Genomic DNA, 16,681 nt, shown 5'->3' with positions numbered 1-16,681 from the left:
AATTGAGTGTTACTTGGGATAGTAATCTCCAGGGCCAAATCGGATAAATGATATTTTCTTTAGAGAAAGCATACAAGAAAGTTAAAATTTTATCAATTTCGACAATAGTTGTTGGTTCCCCCCCCCCCCCCGTAGAAGAACTGTTGATGTTCAATAGAACACTATCGAAAGATGGCAACCGTAGTTGTTATATCTTGTGATTGCAAAACAATTGGCATATTCTTGGAGACAATTGGCACGTTCTTGGTGCAACATGATCGGATGCTCGAGGCAAATGTGTAAAAAGGTGAAAGCTCACATGCATCTGCAACGCCTAAGCGTATATCACCGTCAGGCCTGAGATATGATCCTGTCGGCGAAAGATAAACACTTTTGCGCGTGTACATAAAGGTGTTACGTTCGAAATATATAACTTTAGACCGCGTTCTATCTTACGTTCTTTTCTCCATTTTGATTATGTAATGGCGAATTTCGCGAGTGGATGTGTACAAATAATAAAAGTCACGCGGCAGAATGGCCAGCAGAATATACGATGCACGTGACCTCCATGGCGGATTAAGGAAAAAAATCTTTATCGTTTTTCTTATTCGATAGAGTACGTCATCGCGATTTAACCCCGTTCCCTACTAAAACGTCAAAGAAAAAAACGTGCCTCTCTCGTTGCACGTGCGACCAAGTTCTGTATCTGCGTCGCCGCGTGCATCGTGGTGATGTCAGGCGAGATCTGACCTTTGCCGGGATAATCGATGCAAATGTGCCGTCGTCCGATGAATGCATTCTGCCCAGTTCCTCTCTTAAGGTCTACACGAGCATGACGTAATTTCACGTGCGTTTCCCGCCGAGGTCCGCAATGAAGATGTGGGATCGATGAATCTCCTCGTTTAAAGAACACATCCGACCAAACTCCTGCTGCACCGCAGATCACGTGCGTATATCGGCATGCAACTTGCGTTATTCGGCTTGACCTATCTCATGTAGCGAAATGTCAACCGCGACTTCATACGAGGTTACATTTGGTTTTGGCATGGGAATACCGTCACATGTTCCGGTCGATCATTAAATCGAGTATAATCGCGGATGGTCTGCACGAGTTAAGAGGGATTCAATGAAATCCGTGGATTATTCCGAAAATGTAAATCGTGCGAAGCGCATTACTCGATATCGTCTGGTATCGCCACTTTTATTCGCCACTTAGCGTTTCTCGCGTCTCCTCATTTAAAATTACAATCTGAACAATTATACAAACAGAAAGTAAACACACTGTAGACAATCGCATACCGTGAAGAATTTCATTCGGAACAGTGTTTTATATTTTATTTAAATACAAAATACTATGAGAATCTACTTTTTCCATTTTACTGAAAAGAACTCCTTTTCTTTGAAATGTGCTTATTATCATTATATCTTTTCATATTGTATAAATATCTTTCCTTTATGTTAAATTTGCTGTCTTTCGAACAAAGAGTTATGAGAGATTAAGTTTAAATATAAAAGCCGTTTTATAAGTAGAATCAAAAGTTTATTATATTTGCATTTCCGAGCCGTAACCCATTTTACTTACAAGTAAAATCAAAATATAATAGAATATAATTCATTTTGAGTTCTTCAATTGACATTCACAAAGTAAATCTGAGCACAAGTTAAAGTTCGATTTCATTGAAATTGAAACTGAAAGCTTTCACTCCTTATTACATGTTCAATGTAGATCTACTTGTAATCTCCGTAGTAATTTCCGAATCAATTTCTTGCTCGAGCACTCTTGTATAATTTTATTATTGAAATCTTATAAATTAGAAAATTACTTTTAGTTTAATCTATACGCTTCAGTCGTGTTTCTTTTAACGAGCAAATCCTACTTAATTATAGAATTAATCATAAAAGTATTATAATTTTTAAGTGATCGTATAATACTTTTTATAAGAATTAATACATACATACTAGTTCAATAAAATAGTATTATAATAATTTAAAAAATCATTTTTCACTTTTACACAGATAGAAATTATAATTTCTCGAAACATGATCGGTATAAAATCTATTGTATATACTGTGAATAATACATTTGATTCTAAGAAATTCTATACTGTGAAATATATCGGTGTGAATTTAACACCATGCGACATGTTTATAAATTTTCACCATATTAAGTGTTAATGTTAAAATCAATACGATGAGAATTATACAGACATTGCATGGTTATTAAATTTACACCGATGTTTTTCAGAGTGTACATATAAGAGATGCATTTCCTGTTTATCAATTACTCACTACTCAACTACTGTGGAATTCTTTAGTTAATACATGCTTCTATGCATTTCGACACACGTAACTAAGCTTGATTATGCGTCATCAAACAACACATCATTATGAAATCAACGATGAGAAGAACGATCAGCTTTTTACTCATCTCTGATAATAAAATGCATTATGATTGTATCGAGAAGCAATAATCATTTCGCAAGAGTTGGTGGGTGCCGCACGTCCATCAGAACGAGGTGTGAATCCGAAGAAGAAAGTGCACTTTCATAAGTATACTCAATTATTTATGCGTGATTGCAACCGTGCGTCCGCCGCAGAAATGTCAACGATCTCATGACTAGAAAGGAGCGTCATATTACCGTGTCGACATTCTCATTGTGAATATCGCAATATAATGCCAATGTTGTTGAAAGTATTTATGAATTCAATACGAAACATTTCCGCAGATCGTTTTCGGTGTTATTGAGTTGCAAGGTAGCTCTAATCCAAAAACAGCTATTTGTCGGAGTTTTTCTTTGATAAGATTAGCTGATTATAGATCTGTTTTTTATTGCTATACTCTCTCAAATGGCGCACACAGTGCAATGAGTTGAAGTGAAACAAATATGCGTTTCACTTTCAACTTATCGTACCAGTTCAGAGAGTGCAGCAATAAAAAAACAGATCTTGCATCTGGATATTCAGACAGATACATGGATTAGCTCGTGTGACTTTTAATTAATTAAATGTAGAGTCGTTTGCGGTTCGAATATTATTGCCAGAGGCAAATAGGAAATGAATTGCAACTTGTGCATTCCGTGCAAGGTTGAATGTGCGGGATTAGAAATTTTCTAAATCAGAGAAATGTGTGCGTTTTTTCCTTCACGGTTTAACATACCGTGCATTATTTCTTTTATGCCACGTTCCGTGGCAAGTGGAAAATAATGTATAACTTAAGAATATTAACGTACGTTGGGACTCGAAATGAGTCCAATTGCTTCAAATTGCGAGGAAATATGGCGTTTACAGTATTAAGTAAAATAGACCGAAAAATCTTTAAACATATATAAGAGAGAAGAAAGCCATTTTCAGTCAAAGTGGGTCTTGGCGTTTAGTAATATATGAATATACAAATACAATTATTAGTTCTATAGATTATGCGCCTTGTACACGTTTACATTTATCTTTATCTACATTGTAGATAAAAAAATATAACAAAAATATACGTATCAGTGATATGTAATTCCCGTTATAACTTTTGAAATATTATGTTTCCGTTATAGATTTGGTAAACCGGTTTCAGATCAGATGAAATTCTCCAAATTTTGGGTTATTCGTGTCATGCGTACAAACATATGCAAATGCACATCTGTGCTCTTTCATCATTTGATAACGGTGCACCAGCTACAAATTACGAAGAATCGAGTGTTTGTTGATAAAGTACATTTTGTTATTTTTCATTGCTGAACGAAATCGCGTGTGGCAATTATCCAGTTCGAGTCACATGATTGATGAGAATATAGATCCTTGTTCTATATATACAGGGTGTATCTGAAATAATGCCCACTAATCATATAGTGTTATTTCTGATAAAAAAACTGAGACGAAAAGTCCTCTATCATTTTTCAATTTTCACAATATTTTTTTTAGTTGCTCAATGAGCAAAATATCTAAAATTGACGTATACCTACACCTATATATCTATCTTTTTTATTTCAGAGTTAAAAAATCACGATTCACATTTCACTTTTATTAATAAATGCAGGCATTTATTTCTGAGCTTCTACAGTACACATAACGTAAATTATTTGTCAAATACGCTCACTTATTGATAAAAGTGAAGTGTAAATTTAGTCCTATGTATTATACAAAAAAGAAAAATGTAGCTATATTTTTCAATAATTATATTGTGTAAATTTTATTTATCCTTATAAATATTTCATTAGTGAAACAATTTACTAATACATATACATAAACAAGAGACGCTTTCTCTATTTAACAACTTAATAGCTAATAATATAACAATAATAGCTTTTTCACATAATATGCTAATTCAAAATCATGATTAATAATTTCAACAGATATTAATTCCATGTTAACTTTAAACATGAAACTATGATTACTCGCATACGTATATTGTATATTGTAAGTGTTTGTTTAATAATCCACTAGTAAATTCAATCATATCCGCATTACTATATCTTGCTCACATGGAATGATTTTATGACCAATATCGTAGACCCTATTGTTAGATAATTGGAAAACAAGATGCTAAGTAAAAGACTCACGTCGCACGGTTTCGAATTTCTTGATAAATATACTATATAGCTGAAGAAAGCTTCTGTAAAAAAGTTCAAACGTACGTAGGAAATTAGTGAGGAAAACATGAGCACAAAGGGAATATGAGACGACAACGAGGGCGAATTTAAAATGCAAAAAAATACGAGGGAAGATGCTTAATCGAATTCAAGAAGAGGCTAAAACTACTACAGTGCTGTTATTGCTGTCGCTGTGGTGGCCTCTTTGACCCGCTTTCTCTTTTCCCACCCGATTTGTCTCGTGGACATGCCTAGCGCGTTTTCTTCAACCGGGAAATTCATGAAGTCGACCTCCCGTCAACTGCCACCAGCGTTTAGAGGCCTCGGTGAATCCATCTCTCTTGAATACGCGGAATAGCAGGAAGCCTCGTAAAAGCGGAAATCAGCAGCAGATGAAGTAGGTCGTTCGTCTTGGCCATCCGGTGTTGTCGGCATCACTTCGTTAGCGAAGCTGATGCGAGTTATTAGTAATTCAGGTGTACTTACATAAGTCATTTACGTTATGCCGTTAGAACTTTCCGAATGATAGAAATGCGAAAGTATATTTACATAAAGGAAGATTGCAGTTTTACATGTCAGATTTCCAAAGACCATTATCGTTTGGCGAGATGCGACCTACGGCATTTCACCGGCGGCACGAAGTCTATTAATTTAATTTCGCGAAGAGTCTATCAATTTAATATTTGATCGACGTGTATTTGATTTCGCGTGGCAGAAATCGATTCGTATAACGAAGCAGTTCGAATGAAGGCACGTATAATTATATCGAGAGACAGATGAAGCCCAATCAATACGATTCGCGGGGATTATATATAGTAATGAAAAAGAAAGAAAGTTGGCCCCGCGGAAGCAGACGACGACGAAGTAGGTCGTATCTGTTCCGCGTTTATCATCGGTTATTTCACCTTCCTCACCACACAGTTGGTCGCCAAGCTACCGAACTGGGTTGCGTGCATACACGTGTGAATCAAGCTTCATGAAAATTTATAGTAATGCTAAATGAGAGTAATGCTACTTAGCTTGCGATCAGCATGCGTAGACACGTGCATCGATACCGCGCGCATAAAGCCCGAAGCAATGAAGCTATCAGTTTGATCAGAGCAAGATGCGATCGGGATTTCGAATGTGACGAATGTGCGGGGTTTGATAGAAACGTTATTACGAAAACGAATTAAATTAATGGTTTCGGGAACAATTCGCAATCACTCTCTCATTTTACGAATAACCGTTAATTTATCACTGTTCCACTTTCATGAGAAAGTACATATTCCGAGAAATTCCGACAGGCCATATTATCGATTGAATGCGTCAATATGCTTTTATTCGTTATTACGTGTAACAAAACGGATAATTATGTAACCAGTTACGCACAGATAAAATGTGTCCGAATAAGGAAAATGACTAGTTTTCTTCTAAAAGAAGAAAGTTTTATTTCTTAAAGTTGCTCAATATATGTATTAACATAAGTATATTATAATTTTAATACGTGCGATTTATCAAAGTTTCCCCTAGTTTGCCTCTTTGTAAAGTTTCCCTTTTTTACATAATTCATATCTAAATTATCAATTAATTGCAATCACTGTTTTACTGAATTCCTCGCGAAAATAATGTTCCTAGGTTTAACTTAATTATTTCACGGCACCATCAGTTATGACTTTATGAAGATTCTTTAATTAAATACGCCGGCAGTAAAACCAGCTATTCTCCATAATAATATGGAGTTTTAAGCAAGCGTGTATCTCTACTTACTAAACAGATTATCTGGCCATTAAACGTATAACATTTTAATTACGTATACAATTTTGCAGTTTATAATCATTCGTTGAAATGACATGCGATTAATATAGAAGGCGTGTGTGCTTCTACATGCAACTATGATTGACTCAGCAGAAAACGATTTTCTTTATATTAAATATTAATTAGAAGCAATAAATGTAAAGTCGTAGCATTAGAATATATTGGTAGCAAGATGTTTAAAATATTGCGTTACGCGATCGAAAGCAAAAAATAAATAATTATACATGCATATATGTACATATTTTTCAATAATCAAAGTATGTGTCGTTTCTAAGGTCATTTCTTTATGGCAAAAGTGACACAACTAATAAAATCAAATATTCTTCTTTAATTTAAAGAAAAGGAAAACCATTATTTTTCAACTTAAAAAAAATTATTGATAATACCAATCAAGTAACATTGATATAAGAATATATTCTCTCTCTCTCTCTCTCTCTCTCTCTCTATATATATATATATATATATATATATATATATATATATATATATATATAATCAAATCATGTCATTTTGTTATTTTTGTTTTAATCCTAAAATTCCACTCTTTTTCAGTTGTAATATTTCGATCATTTCTTTAAATAAAATTAAGTAATAACTTAAAAATCAAATTTTTTGGTTGTATCACTTTTGAAAGAAGCAATGTAACTATTTTTATTTGTTTAATTAAGTAAAACGTTTTTTTCTTTAATTTATTGAGGAGGCTCACAAATTTCAACCAACAATCAACATAATTAAACAGATACATATTCCATATGTATTGTTTTAAGAAACTGTTGCGGCAGTTTCAAACGGATTATATCAAACACTCTACTGAACTGACGGTATTTGAAACCGTGCTTTGAACTGTTAATTACGCGGAAGTAGAACTATCGTTTCCTATTGTACGTTGCTATCCTTTGAAACTAGCTAAATCATAATAATAATCAAGTGTCTTGGCACTAATCGAAATTCACAAAATTTCAAGATCACTACAGCATAATGTAAACAATGAAGTTCTCAGACTCGGAAGTAATTTCGCATGATATCTCGATATTTGCAATTCCAACTGTTCTCCCCGACCACAAGAATTCTATTATGAGGAGAAAGCGCTAATCAATAGGAGAAAATTGTCGCAAAACAGGCCCTTAAACCAAATTTATGTTGTATTTTCCTCAAAAATAACAATTATATATTAATATGTATATACAAAATAAATTTTTGTAAAAAATTTTTTGTATGAAAGAGAGCAATTTAGTCATTCAAAAAACGCGTTAACTTCGAATAATAGGTATTTCAATATGCGCGAAAAATATAATACATTTATCCAAAATATTACAATCAAATTAATAATAGCATTGCAACAATACTATTGAAAACGTCAACGATTTAAAGCTCTATACTATATATATATATATATATATATATACATATATATGTATCAAATTGTTTCTGTCATGTCAATTAAAATGTTAAAGTCAATTGTAGCGGAAAATAAAACATTAATTGTAACGGAAAATGTAAAATGTACAATACAACCTTATATTATATTGGCAAAATGTATAGAATATCGAGATAAATCTTCGCGTGCAATGAGGAAGCGAGGAGCGATAAACATTGTATGGTGGTTTACCCGAAACGATTTATGATTTCAGGTCGAAATATTGGTACACCTACTTAATTTCTTTTTTTATGTAAAATTAAATTGCTTACATTGGTCAGTAGCACGATCTGTAAAATCACACACGACATTTCGATGTCGTAAATTGCGGTTACCCGACTACGATTAATGTATCAACCACATAAAAGATCTATTGGCATATAGTAATGTTCTATGGCGATCAATCAAATCGTTATCTGAGTTTGAAGCGACATTTCGAAAGTGCAAGTGTTACTTTCATTCCGTATTTCCAAAGAATGCGTTAGTATATCTGCATAAAGCATATTATATTAACTATCACAATCAATTACATTTCTCTTAATTACTTGCAAAATTAATTAATTTTAAATTTATTTACTAGTAATTTTAAATGTTGACTCATATGAGCAATTTATATATTTAAAAGAAAATATAAATAAATAAAAAGTTGATAAGAAAATATGCAGTTATGAAGATTTTTAATAACCAGTTTTGCTTCGTAAAACGGTTGATATGAAACGCACATTCTCTCCGTTTTTATTCATTTTTGATTAGCAGTATAGTAAGAAATAAAACATATTATTAAATACATTAAAAAATAGTGTTTGAAATAAAATATCAAATATTGAATTATTTTATTTAAAATATTATATGTAATGTTCCTTTAAAAATCGGTTTAATATTAAATTCTAAACTTTTCTGGCAGTAGTTATATACAAGAATGTGCGATGTAGAACGCATCTCATTAAAATATCATCATTTGCGTCGCGAGCGTCGATTATTCATGGGCAGATAATCGCACGTACGCGGTGGACTGCACGTGAAAAGTGCAATCGAGGCGTGGAAGTCTCAAAGATAAATTCAGCCGCGAGGAAATGCGGGATTACTTCTCAGCCGTTGCCAGCGCATTTGCGTGCAAGCGAGGTACTCGGTCTCTGTAATTTCGCGAAATAGGCCGCGCGGCTGTAGACGAGAAAAAGAGAGAGAGAGAGAGAGAGAGAGAGAGAGAGAGAGAGAGAGAGAGAGAGATATGGATGGATGGATGGATGGCAGGCACGGTGTGCGATAACAAAGAGAAATACATGAGGAGCCAAAGACGAACATAAGGATGAAATGTAACTTGTGTTTCGCGGCCAATATTTCTGAACTATGTTGCGTACGTCGCGTTTCTCAGTACGTTGCTGTAATATCGTTTTATCGAATCTACCGTTATGTCGAACTGTTCCGCATCGATGGTACGAACGTCGCAGACGCACGACGTTCGCATAGCAACACCGGAAACTTCGTAATAAAGACGCACTAAATATGTATTACGTCGTTTGTCTGGGATCCATTTCGCGAGATCTTAATAGCCGGATTTCTCGCTAGCAACTGAGAGGAATTCAATGCAAAATACGTCGAATAACCGGTAGACAGCAAATAAGGTCCCATATGCCACAAGTAAGCCGATTATCGTGACGACTAAACGTATTCGATAACAAGACGATAGTAAATATTTGTCAAAGGACGTTGGAAAGATTATCATTCACTGCAGATCGCTGCGCAATCTTCTACCTGGCTGCCTGAACCCTCAAGAAACCTGTCTATTGACGTCGCTATTATTTATTTTATGACAGAGGCACAGGTATAAAAGAGAGTCCCTTGGGTGATTTCAGACTGGTCATAAAATTCTAACACTCTGCTATGCGAAAAATGAGGATAAATAACTTAGCTTTTTTCTTTTCTCAGTTCAACAAGTCGCAAGACTTCGCAGACATCCATTATGTTGCCGATGACGTTTTTACTTTTATTTTTCAAATCAAGAATGTTTATTTATGTATTTATTCTGTAAATATAAGCAACAATTTTTAAAGCGTATATCAATAATTATGTGTCACAATATATCAATTATACATCTTGTAATCAGTTATAAAGAATTACTTGCTGCTTTAAGAATATATAAATATACACTAAAAGAAAAATTTTTTATATCTGTGACTATAATTACATATTATTATAATATATATGATTATTACTATTATAATATTAATAATTATATGTATAGTCTTATCAACTATACAAATATGTATAGTTTTATAACGAATAAGTTGGTAATTAAAAATAACTAATTGCAACCATTTTTGTAGTTAATATATAATATAATATAATATATAGTAATTTTCGATGCCAACAACATTATGTATAATTAATATACGTATAATATAGTTATTATTACTAACAATAATAAAAATAAAACGATTTATTTATTATTTTTATATATATATATATATATATATATATATATATATATATAGTTATTACTAATATTATTACCGATATATAATATCTAATAATTATAATTATGGTAATACGTAATTGTAGTCACAAATACCAAAAATTCTTCCTTTCAGTGTAGAATTATATTTGCAAAGACATAGTTCACTGTGTCTTGCAAAACATGTGTGGAATGCGAATTCGAATGCACGATATAGTTACCAATCCATGCCATCTGATTCAAAGTGGCGAGCAATGGAGGACGGTACGGCTATCTAACTGTAAATCTAACGCTTCGTGTCCGACCCGTAGACCATGCGAATCAAGTGCACCCAACTCGATGCACGGATTTGAGCGTTCAACCTGACGCAGACTTGCGCCGGAGCTGCTCGATACCGATTCCATCCGAGCTCGTCAATACGCACTTCAGGTACTTGCCAGCAGCTGATTTGCATAACAAATCGACCCGTCGTTTACGAGGCTGAGCGGTACTACCGTATCGATTGGTCGATATTTAAAGTACGCGAGGAGGAATGTTATACAAGTTCATAAATAAAACATTAATAGTTATTTTTCTTGATAAGTAGACCTAACATATATGTAAACTTAGTGGTACATATATGATACTTATTCTAAAATAATTTAAAAGCTTTTCACCGACTACCTTCATTGAAAATTACGCACTATTTTCTACTTTTGTATACGTTTGAAAACGGATGTTATTCCGTAAATTCATTACGTTCTTTAGAGTTAAATAAACAATTTAGCTTTTTACTGAATGAATATTTCTGAAATAAATCACATTCCTCTTTTTGTCGCTTTGTATATGCGCGAAATACACAGTAAACTAATTTTCACTCTTTGAAGTTAAATTAATAATTTAGCTTTCTATTGACTAAATATTCCTAAAATAATTCACATCCCGTTTACCACATAATGTGTATATGTGGATATTTACAAATGCACTTATGCAATCATGCGTAGAGAAAAGTGGTATTATGATTATAATTGCATAGTAAAGTAATTATAGCCAAAGTAATTGTATTCCATTTTTATAATTATTACTGCTATAATGTTATTAAAAATAACAATAATTATATTTATAATTCTAAATATAAAAATATAGCTGACATAAAAGATGTAATTTTTGTTTATAAATTTTGTTTACGATTTTCTCTCAATGTGTTAATTGATTTGTGTTTTTTTAAATTTAAACCGATATTCGTAGCCCCTTTTTATTTTAAGTCTTATAAGTAATATTTTAAGATGCTAATGTAGCTCTGATTAGCTTATGATATCATAAAACTATACTTAAGACCATCTTAAGTATAGCCTTAAGATGTTATAGCTCATAAATAAAAAAATGTAAATTATTGTAAACTATTATTTTGTATGTTTTTAAATTGTTTAATAAATTTTTTCTTTTTTAATAATTATTCTTTAATAGCAAACTATAATATTCAAATATGCAATTCCATTAAAACCCCGCAATAAAAAAGGTATTATATTAATTAAAATCTTGATTTTTTTTTAGAAGTACTGTTATAATAAGCTACTTGACATGCTTATTCTGTTTAACATTTGTTTGATTTTTACTTATACTTTTTAGAAAATACAGAATATTATAAATCAGAAAATAATCAATAATACAATATGTTAATAATGATTTTAATATTTTAAAATTCCCAAGTGATCGTTTGCAAAAAAAATCAGATGACCTTTCCAGGTTAAATATAAGAACTATATATACTATAAATAGGTCATAATCTCGCACGTGAATATCAGAAATTAAATTATTCCATTGATTCAAACCTTGGAGGTAGGCGACTGCAGGAACGTCGCGATGCCCGCTCGTACTCTGTTCTTCACACCGCGTACGGTCCCTTTGGCACTTCGTATGGCTTCCTTGTCGTGGATTTTATAACCGGCGAAACACTCGTCGTTCTCAGCCACTCCATGTTCGCCGTTTGAGTTCTTATTATTATCGCGCAACTCGTTCACATGGAAATTGTAGTACCTGTCGTCCTCGTACAGGTATTTGTGACCAGTCGACCGATTCTGAGTAGCATTGACGCACTCCTCCTGCTCTATCCTTTCCTGTTCCCGTTGCTTCCTCTCTTCATATGTGCACTCTTTAATTACCGGCGACAACGCCGATTGGCCGTTTTGCTCGATTGCGGGATCAGGGCTCCTCACCCGCGGCGTCGAGGATGCTTTCGACAAGGACGATGTTCCGGATGGTGACGGCGAGACGCTGGCCGACGACACCGGCGAGCATGGCGCACAACCGAGTTCCGTTATTGAGACCTGGCGATGAACCCCGTTCGATTCCTCGATCATGTCATTGACGCCGTTCGTCAGCGAGATTCGGCCCAATTTCTCAACAACGCCCACCGTTTCCTCAATATCCTTCGGCGTTTCGTGCACTCGATATTCGCTCGTGTCTTCGCCGTTCACTTCGGCGCCGTTCAAGGAGTCGCAGCTGATGTTGCTCTCATTGTCGTCGCTGTCGACCTCGGCGCCGCTGCTAGTCAGGCTACCAGTCCGGTTATGCGTGCTGTTGGACAGGATTACCGTACTGGAGTTCTTCTTTTTTGGCAGTGGCGGTGGCGTTCCGTCAAGGTCGCTGCAAGTGCCGCTGTCTAAAGTGTCGCTGGGCGAACATTGTCCGCTGGACATCACCATGCCGCTTAACGGGCTCTGATATGAATTGTAGTAGAAACAGGCGCTCGAACGGCTGCCAAGGGTGGACGAGTTCAGGGTTTCAGTGGTACCACGGTGCACCATGTCTCTGTTATCACTTCTGTCGTCGTCCTGGCTACGCTTGTCGCTGTCGTCGCTGCTGTTGCCGTTGTTGTTATTGTTGCGCTCCTGATTGTCGGACCCGGTCGCCGGGTCGCCGCTGAAGACACTGATCCTCACACAGCCGTCACCAGCACCGGCACTCGCGCAATGTCGCTCGTTCACCAAGTTTGTCGCACTCACCACCACCGCACCGTCGCTGTGTCTGCTCGAACGTTCGCGCGCGGCACCGTTCTCGATCTCGTGATTTCGATCGTTCTCGTCCAGAGTCAATCGTACGGTCGATATCACCCTACTATTTTTGTCGCCATCCGGATTGATCTTGATCTTCACTATATGGGCGGCCTGCTGATGCTGCGACTGCTGCCACCGCTGCTGCCGCGACGATTCGACGACGTTGCTTCGTTCCTCGCAGCCACCGTTCGCCGATTGCACTTCCGGGATTCTTCTCCTGCAGGTTGTCACGGAATCGGCGGTAGGAGCGCTTACTCCGACAAATACCGTTGCTCCGGGTCCGGTAGCGAGAGGTAGCGAAACGGAAGGGGAAACGGTCCGGATTGACACAGTCTGCAGAGCGGCCTGGCTCGCATCCCGGGCCTGTGTCTTCGCAGATAGTGACGGAGGTACAGTCATCGTGATGATCTCATCCATACGTGCATACCAAGTTGCCGTGGCTCACTCCATAGGCTTCACCTTGACGAGGAATTTGGAAAATTCAAGGATTAACTCAAGCCTCTCTCCTAACGGGGTTTCTCTTTCTCTTTCCTTTCGTGGCCTTCTCTTTACTACAAGACCGAATCGTGATCAAATCGTTTTCATAATAACGCACAGGTTCTTATATAATAAATTTATATCTATTTATCCGGTAGTTCAATAAAAAAAAAAACATTAATCGCGCAGATAAAGCTACTTCCCGAAATGGCCACGCGTTTTACACGGTGTATCTATTATGATTTACGGCAATATTAATTCACCGCAAATGCAGCATGGACAGTTCGCCCTGAAACGCAACTGCAATACAGAACAACATAACACTCGATCAAAGTTGAGTGCCATTGGGACAGACCGCTTTTCATCGGCACATTCGTACGTTAAGCACATTCGACAACTAGCAACGTATACATTGAAATATTGAACTAATATTGTTTCTTTAATATTGCCAATTTCAACTATTGAAGTTTAACTATTGAAACTATATACCTTTACTATTGCCTTTAACCAATTCTTTTCGATTCCTTACATAGAATACTTAAATCATATACATAATATCAAGAGAGAAAGATTTTAATTTTTGCTATCACAACATGTCTTCAAGGTTTCCACGATTTTCAAGATATCGAAAAGATTTTTTTTATTCGATCTTGATAGATATTTCACATACGATTATTGCGTAGGGAAAAATGTATAATACCTGCATGAGAAAATATATAATTTTATAATTTAATTAATTTTGTATGCTGAGATTCACAATTAAGACTGCACCCTGTCATAGACAAGCACTGATCACTCCGCGAAATTGTCCAAATTCTGGACAATCATGATTCGTCGATAGTGTTCTAGGTCCATCGTACTCAAGGACGACGGAGATGGGAGAGCCTGACGAATTGCCGTTCAAATCAGGTCGATCGGCCGAGCAACGTAAGGCCCCGCGGCTCCGCTCGTCGAGAAAACGTTAGCACCTTGCGCGCACCTGTGGCCATGCGAGATCGTGGATTATCTGCTGCGCGTGAAAGAGAGAGAAAGAAAGAGAGAGAGAGAGAGAGGGGGGGAGGGGGGGAGAGAGACTGTTGGAACATACGGGACTGGTACGCAAAAAGAGAAAGAGAAAACCATCCGCGAGATGAAGAAAAGAGGGAGATCAGGTCGTTCGGGACCGTGGAGAAGAGGATAACACCACTTACAGACCGCATATGTATATCAAGAGCGGTGCATAGTAAAACTCGATTACACTCGACTCGGATGTTAAAGTCGATGACGACGACGACGACGACGACGACGATCAACGGGTGATCGTTCACAGCACGGGACGTCAGTAACTGTACTGAGTGCCGCTGACACTCACTCATGCAGTTTCACGGTCCGGGTGGGGACTGGAGTCGGGCCCTGAGACCATGGGCATAGCGAAAGCGGGAGTGGGAAACTGTCTACAGGGAAGAAGGTGTGTGGTGTCGGTAGGAAGGGGGGAGAAAGGCGAGAACCGTGGAAGGACGAGAACGAGTTCTTTCCAAGTCGGCTTGTAGTCGCCAGACAGGTACCTGCCTGGGTGAAGTGGTAGTTGTGGCGTCCTCTACCGAGCCACCCGCTGGATCGACCATCCGGTTTCTTATTTAAATACCTGACTCTTTACCGTTCACTGCCTTTCACGTGGACGGTAAGTAAGTGTGTGTATGTGTATGTGTGTGTGTGTGTGTGTGTGTGTGTGTGTGTGTGTATATATATACACACACGATCGTCCATGTGCACCTGCCAAAATTTCACCGCTGATGCTACAGAATGTTGCTCCTCTCCTTAGCATCTTCGTCGGACCGTTTTGCTGTATAATCCATGCACGGTGCACTTACCCCGTGAATGGTCGTGTGAATGGAAAGTGCGATCGCCCGCAGGCCATGCTCGATATCTACCAAACATCTCTTCATGATTGATAATTTCAGAATATTGTAATATTCATTGTGCGTAGATACTGAAGAAAAATGTCGAGAATACAAAATATAGAAGATTTGATTTATTTCAGATAACATTTAATGTTGGATATTTAACCTGTAGTTAGTAATCCTTTCATTTCCTTATCATAAATACATCTTAGCGATTTAATATTCTTTTAAGAATTTCCGTTCTATATATGTATAAGGTCTTACTCTGTAGATATATCTCTACTTAACATACTTTAAACAAGTACTTTTATACAAGTATTAGGTTGGTGCAGGTGAAATGACCGTTTTTCTATATTGCTATTAAGAACAGTCGTAACTTCGTTAAAAAATGAACGAAATTTTGATTTAAAAAAGGATTTTAAAGCTTTTGAAAACTCTACTTCCAGAAAGAAAATACTTATTATATTTTTTCAGTTTATGTGAGTTCGATAATTTTTACATATAGAAAACTATCAGCTGAAAAAAATGAAAAAATTTCTTTTCACTTTATAGGTCTGTCACATGCTTCCCAAAAAATCGAGAAAATTTTTAACTATCTATCATGAAAGATTGAAGTTTTCCCTGCAAAATCGTTTTTTAATACTGTTTCTATCTTTTGTTTCCTATCGTTTTTTAATAATGTTCCGATCTTTTGTTCCTAAGTATTCGCGGATTAAGTAAAAAGAACATTCTAACTTTGATTGCTCATAACTCCGTTAAAAATCATTATATTACAATAAAAAAATATAGATTCTTAAAGTTGAAACTTTGAATGATATAATCGCTAATTTTTTAAAAATATTCTAGAATATACTGGAATATATTATAATACGAAAAATGGTCATTTCACCTGCACCAACTAATATTATAAAAGAGAAATGCCCTGAGAAATTATAGAGAGAATTGCTTTTATGGCAAACAGGTATGTATATATATATATATATTCTTTGGAAGGAAAAGAATAGTGCACAGATTTAGACGGTTAGGTTTAGACAGTTTTTCGATAACGATGATAAATATAGCATTGA

The 16,681-nt window shown here is 35.9% G+C and overlaps 1 protein-coding gene and 1 long non-coding RNA gene across 2 annotated transcripts in view; one reads left to right on the top strand and one right to left on the bottom strand.

The window, feature by feature from the left end:
• Positions 1-15,063, bottom strand: part of LOC105146049 (uncharacterized) — a 31,869-nt gene extending 16,806 nt beyond the window's left edge. The window contains exons 1-2 of the mRNA XM_011056080.2: positions 14,925-15,063; positions 12,034-13,716 (exon numbers count right to left, since the gene is read on the bottom strand). Of these exons, the coding sequence (XP_011054382.1) occupies positions 12,034-13,674 (1,641 nt within the window). The 5' untranslated portion in view covers positions 13,675-13,716; positions 14,925-15,063. The remainder of the gene's footprint in view (positions 1-12,033; positions 13,717-14,924) is intronic.
• Positions 15,064-15,240: 177 nt separating this feature from the next.
• Positions 15,241-15,752, top strand: LOC147908773 (uncharacterized). Its single transcript, XR_015545885.1, has 2 exons — positions 15,241-15,394; positions 15,536-15,752. It is a non-coding gene; the product is annotated as an uncharacterized LOC147908773 (long non-coding RNA).
• Positions 15,753-16,681: the final 929 nt, after the last annotated feature.

This window comes from Acromyrmex echinatior, chromosome 8 (genome assembly GCF_024713525.1).
Source record: "Acromyrmex echinatior isolate Ae372 chromosome 8, ASM2471352v2, whole genome shotgun sequence".
Lineage (NCBI taxonomy): Eukaryota > Metazoa > Arthropoda > Insecta > Hymenoptera > Formicidae > Acromyrmex > Acromyrmex echinatior.
The sequence above is the reverse complement of the archived record's forward strand: the minus strand, read 5'-3'. Positions and strand labels throughout refer to the sequence as shown.